Source organism: Egretta garzetta, unplaced genomic scaffold (genome assembly GCF_000687185.1).
Source record: "Egretta garzetta isolate BGI_Z169 unplaced genomic scaffold, ASM68718v1 scaffold161, whole genome shotgun sequence".
Classification (NCBI taxonomy): domain Eukaryota; kingdom Metazoa; phylum Chordata; class Aves; order Pelecaniformes; family Ardeidae; genus Egretta; species Egretta garzetta.
In genome coordinates, this window is record NW_009258754.1 from 4,830,695 (window position 1) to 4,836,738 (window position 6,044).

At 46.3% G+C, this 6,044-nt stretch overlaps 1 protein-coding gene across 1 annotated transcript in view; it reads right to left on the reverse strand.

Moving 5' to 3' along the window:
* Positions 1-2,563, reverse strand: part of ST6GAL1 (ST6 beta-galactoside alpha-2,6-sialyltransferase 1) — a 46,784-nt gene extending 44,221 nt beyond the window's left edge. The window contains exon 1 of the mRNA XM_035888830.1: positions 2,526-2,563. Coding sequence (XP_035744723.1) covers positions 2,526-2,548 — 23 coding nt within the window. The 5' untranslated portion in view covers positions 2,549-2,563. The remainder of the gene's footprint in view (positions 1-2,525) is intronic.
* Between the last annotated feature and the right edge of the window lie 3,481 nt (positions 2,564-6,044).

A 6,044-nucleotide genomic window follows, 5' to 3' on the forward strand; every position in this document is an offset into this window, starting at 1 on the left:
AGGAATGCCCCTGCCTCCAACACTAAAACACATCCTTGGGACTATTTCCTTCAGCTCTGCTCCTGGTTCATTCAACCTAACTCCCATCTCTCTCCCGTTGCAAAAACAGCTGTTAATAGGAAACGAACTTCAAATTCACAGACACAATTATCTCCATGAGAGCAAAATCCATCCAGCACCTTCCAGGCTCTCATAAAATATATACAGTATTTCAGTCAGACTCACTCGAGAAAAATCAGCACAGAGGAGCCAGAACACGACATTTCCATCTCTGCTCCCTTTCTGCTAATGGACCTCACTTACAAAGTGCCCAACTCCTCAACAATTCCTTATACCGAATCTCTGCTGGGGAAAAAAGAGCTGGGTGGTGTATGAATACAAATTTATATTAACATGTAAACAAAGCAAAAAAATATATAGTTTGATCACAACAGTTATAGTCTTGTACATACAAATCTCTAATTTCCTTAAGACCCTTTGCAAGCACAAAGGATGGAAGGATTACAGTCAGGTCACGGGGACAGTCAAGAAACAACACAGTGATTATCAATTCCTGGAACAAAGTAAAATCTTTTAAGTTATGCAGAACTGTACCTCAGGGGAAGGAGCAAAAAAAAATCCCAAACCCAACCAAATAAAGACACATAACATCCCAACTTATCTAACAAAGGATCACACTCAAGTTTTCAGTCTTGCTAGGCAATGCAACTCTAGCATGAAGGTATCTTCTCTCAGCAATAGAGATTTTTTTTTAAATGTATTTAAAACGCAAACTAATCGCTTTCAGGATGCTCCCTGCCTGAGCCACTCTGTTCAGAAGGCACAAGGAGCTCTGTACTACCCTTACACTTGCAGCGTTTCCCGAGGATTCTGTCTTACAAACAGATTTAGAAAAAACCCAAAGAACTCATTGCTCTGGTATTGAGTGTTAAAAGTTATTTCAAGCTAAAAAACAGCTCCTTGAGATTAGTCATCTGCAGGGGGAAACCATGACCTCTTAGTCCCCAGGAGATCCATTTTAGAAAGTACCTATCACTGCTGCGAGATTGCCATGACAATTTCCATTGTCATCCCATCCCATCGAGTGTCAACACACTCTCCCCAAAGACAGGGGACCCTGCTGGCACATGCAGGGTATTTGCAGAAAATCCAGGGAATGCAGTCAGGCTGATCTGAACCCCTTTGATTTTCTTATTGGCGAATGCTGTATTACAAAGATACAAAGGGCAAGCCATGGTGCATATTAAAAAAATTAATCACTGCTGTCAACAACTTCTATTTTTCTGCAAAATTTTACAGTTGAAAATGCAAACTGCTTCATCCATTGTAAGTGGGAATGGATGCAATATTTATGAGGGGAACGTTAGCTTGTTTCCAGTTTCTCTCACCCCCAGGAAGGCCAGGCACAAGCCCAGGCTCCATGACAAACACGTCTGTCAGTACCACAGGAGCTACTGAATGAAGATCAGTATGCAACGTACAGACAGACAGATTGGCATCCTGTGCTGGATGCGTTTAGGTTCTCTGCTTCCTCCAGCAGCACCGAGGTACGTACCAGCAAGCAGCTTCACTCAGTTAGTTTTCAGTAGCTGCCAGTTCCCAGAGGAAGCACACATCAGGAGCACACAGAAATGTTAGCTCAGTCCGGCAAAGAACTCTCTTCTGCCTGTACAGACGTACCATTCCCAGGAAAAGGCATTTGGGGCAGGGGAATAAATGTGAAAAAGCAAAGGCCTCCCTGCCCTTCAGCATCCTGTTGGTAACAGGGGGGATATGCTGTGCAATGTTTCCATTTCAAATAAAGATCTCGCCACCAGCCGAGCTATGAGGATGTAAGAATAAGCAAGATGCTGTGTTGCAGCTTTCTGCGCAACCTCTGTTTGAGAACAGAGGTTGTGGTAACTGGTGAGCAACAGATCATGAGCAAATATTTAAGATCATCTGATGACTTGCTGGCAGAGTTCTAAGTTCAGAGACACACCAAGCCAAGCACACAAGGCAGAAACTCAGCAGGCGGCTTCCAGACACTGCTTAGGGACCGGCAAACCTGAGTTAAGCAAAGGCACCACTTGGGACCTGCTGAGACAAACAACTAGAGGACATACCTCCCACGTTGCACAGAGGTGCTCGATCTGCTCAATCACGCGGCCCTGTTACTTCTTTAGCTCATAGGACCAAATTGGATTTCGTACCCAAGATCCGCAGGCAAACATGCTGCTATACACACACTCCACTTGAAAGGACCTTTATCAACCCTGGCACCAGTGAACACACCAAGAAGCACATGTGCGGTCTACTGGTACATGTTGGGAAGTGCATGCACACTCATACACGCCCTTCTTGTCACTTCCCAGTGTCCTTCAAACTAAGGGATCTACCTTGCAGAGCTGAAATCAAAACAACTGGTAGGAATGGGCTTAAGTGCTGCCTTAAAACAGCAAGTCACTGCTTTGCAGAGCCAGTTCTGGATCCTCCTTTTAATCATCGTTCACCTCGTTGCTCCAGGAATCAGAAGGAAAACTCACCTATGAGTGGAACAAGCAGGCATGCGTTTGCATCGGTGCCATCAGTGAACCTCGGGGAGAGATTTTATGGATGAAGCTTGGGGTTCCCATCTCGCTAAAGGCTGAAACTGCACACTTCAGAAAGGCAACAAACATTGATTTTTACCGATAAGCATGCTAGTGGCTCAAATATTAAGTTTTTCCAAGGTTCACACAAGTGATTAGAGCATCTGATAACAATGATTCCTCCTGGCTAGACATCTTAAGAGCACTTTACACTGAAAGCATCTCATTTCATCTTCTATTTTTTTTAATCACCACAATTATAATTAAAAGAACAAAGGACCACTTATATTTCATACTTCATAGACAAGTTACCAGTCAAGCAGCACAGACTTCAAGCACAGCTAAAGTCATCAGGAATTTTAGTCAATCTCTATGTAATCTCAGTGAAAACATTTTCCAGGCACAAAGATCTCCAGCAGCTGGGCCACCTTACACTCAGAAACAAAGCCTGTCCCCAGCGAACCAGTTATAGTGAAAGCTATAATATGTAGGTCAGCAATCTAAGGAGGGCTATGGTTAAGACAAAGTATCAGATTGATTCATAATGCTCTTTGATTGCTAATCCTGTGCAGAATTGTGATTTACATCTTACAGCACTCCAGCAAAATCCAAGGGCAATGGAAAAGGTCCGTGCATTTTGTAAAAGATCATCAAAATGATTCTGTAAGACCTTTTATTGTGATCTTTATGAATGTCAAGTTGAGAACAGGGAAATTACTTTCACCGAGGGCTGCGTGCGCCGCTGAGCCTCTCCTGTGGAAAGGGAGGAGGACCATGACTCTGCTGCATCATTTCTGCCCTTTCAAAAGCTGGCAATGCAGCAGATCGAGCGGGTCAGGAGAAGCACAGGAGGTGGAGGAACTTGAGTTCGAATGTCTCCTCCACACCAGCCAGCCTGAGAGCAAAGGGCAGAACAACCTGACGTGGATTTTGGCTGGCACCCATTATCATCCTCTGCTTCCTCCAGCCTGGAACAACACAGAAGCAGAGAGAGACGTTTGCTTCCCCAGTGCCTGTGGTTAAGGTGCCTTGTGTGGGCAGCATCATGCATGCACTATCTTTGGCAAAGGGCTGCCCTTCAGCGGGCTATCTATCCTCTGACAGAGGCAGGCAGGGAAATAAGCTTCGGAACATACAGTAATCTGCTTCAGCAGCCAAGAGCCTCTTGCACCACAGTCCCAAGGACAGAGTTAAAATATGAAAGACTACTGGCTGCGTCCGCTTTGCTATTCATTAGACCACCCTCAGCCATCTCATACTGGCACCTCTAATTCCTCCCATGCATTTCCAGCTCCTGCAGTAGAGGACTCTGCCAGTAATCACTTCAAATCAAGATTTAAGTACTTGCCTATTTTTTTCCCTAGAAAACTAGGTCTCAGTGAATTACGATGCACATCCATTACCGTGGCTTAGTTTTAACCGAGTTACAGAGTATTTGCAAGCAAAGGGCAGCCACCGAGCAAGCAGCCTGCTTATCAAAACCTCATCAACAAATACTTGTTTGTGCAGGACTTGGGTAAAGATGATCATGCATTCCTCCTGTTTTCTCAAATTTAACCTCACATTTGCTGTCAGTGAAAGACACACACATGCCCAGCTGAGCACGGCCCTACCGCTGGCAACATGGCAGCTCACTGCATGGGTTGTCCATCTCCTAAAGTAGGATTTTCAGGCCAGCTACTGCTTTTGCCAAAGGCACACATTTAGGCAGAGGACCCTACAATATACCCACAAAGCCCACACTACATCACCGCTGCTGCATATGAACGCAGCACAAAACAGAGCTCCTTCCACAGTATTTTGCCTACCCAAGGGAAGCAAACAGAAAATGCAGGAAAGAAAGCCAGTGGACAGATTTATCTGCCAAGCTGCAGCCCCGCAAGGCTGTCCTGTCCCCAGCACCCAGGTGGCTGTGCCAGAGCTCCCCAAGCACACATGCATCGGCACCACGGAGCTGCTTGTCCCTGCAGTATGACCACCTCCAGCAGCAGCAAACCAATTTATTAGCTAAACCAGAAGAAAAAAGCTTATTTGTCCAGAGTCAGCACTTGCATCACCTCCAAAGCAGCAGCTTATGTGAAGGTGAGGAAATCGGCTGCCCAGAGCAGAGGAGACCTGGAGAAAGGCTGCCTGCCCCCGGAGGTCCCCGTGCCTGCTGACTCCAGCCCCCGAAGCCCTCACCCTCCAACAGGAAAAGCTGCAGCTAATAGGAAAAGTTTGCCTCATTAGACGCTCTTGGCCTCTGTCCCAGGGGCCTTCTGGGGAAGATTTTTCCTGGGAATATTCTTCCTCCCAGGGAACATTCAGCATCACTCATGTCTATACAAACTCCTTAGTTACTCAAAGCTTCACTTAAACCTTCCCTGACACTGTGACCCAGGCAAAAGGGCACGGTTATGAAGTGCGAGGAATGTGTGCTCGTTACCTTAATCTTGTCCTGGACCCTAGCCGATGAGGACAACTCTCCAAGACACACAGGACCAAGGCAAACAACCAGGTTTTGCAGCAAAAGCTGAGGCGAGAAAGCCATCCCTTTCCCTTACACTTCAGGGAAGCCTGCCTGACACTCCTGGGGTCTCCATCCACCAACTCCCCTCTGAGAGCAGGAGGATGGCGCAGGCATGCATCACAGCGCTCCCACGTATTTAAGGTTACCCCAGTTCAGGAAAAGTATTCCACAATCCTTTGTGTAAGGAAGGTTATAAAATCCCACTAGGCTAGCTACCAACCTTTTAGGCAAGCGCAGCCCGGCGAGCGTGCCACTAAAGAAGGAGTCACACGTTGCAAGTTATAGTCATTCCTCGCACATTAATAGGCAGCTCTGGTTTCTCACTCCCTCACAGCCAAGAAAATCTCCTGTTACATCCAGCTGCCCTGCGATGGCACCTTTTCCCTCGCAGATATTTTTGACACTGTCAGTGATTCAATCCAGTTGCAGCAAGCAGTTACGGAAAGCGCACGGAGCAGCAGCAGTAGTTTCCATTCCTGTACCTCCCCGGGTCCCTTTCCACTGCTCCAATTCATGGGGGGGCTGGCTTATAAATACAGCAAACAAGATTTGCCCCAAAAGAAAACACCAATGCATGGCAATACAGGAAAAACGTTAAGTATTATCTTTCCTCTCTGCAGTCTGACCTGCTGTGAACTATTCAAAATGAATCTAGCTACTTCTAAAAGGATCTGTATATCCCTGCATATATCCCTTGCTACAACTCATAGGTCCATGGGGACTGACCCACGCCAGCAAGCACCAGTTAAATTCGAATGAGTAATAAACACAAATACGAGGAGAGGAAGGGGATGGAGGCACAGGGTATGTTTTTGTCAGCATTATCTGCCTCATCCCCTGCGCGGCCGAGGCAGGGGGGACGAACAGCCTGGGCACCTACGGCCACGAGCGACTACCGCTTAAAAGTTTGCATCTATGGGGTTAGAAGGATAAAAAAATAAAAAAAAAAAAAAAAAAAACAAAAA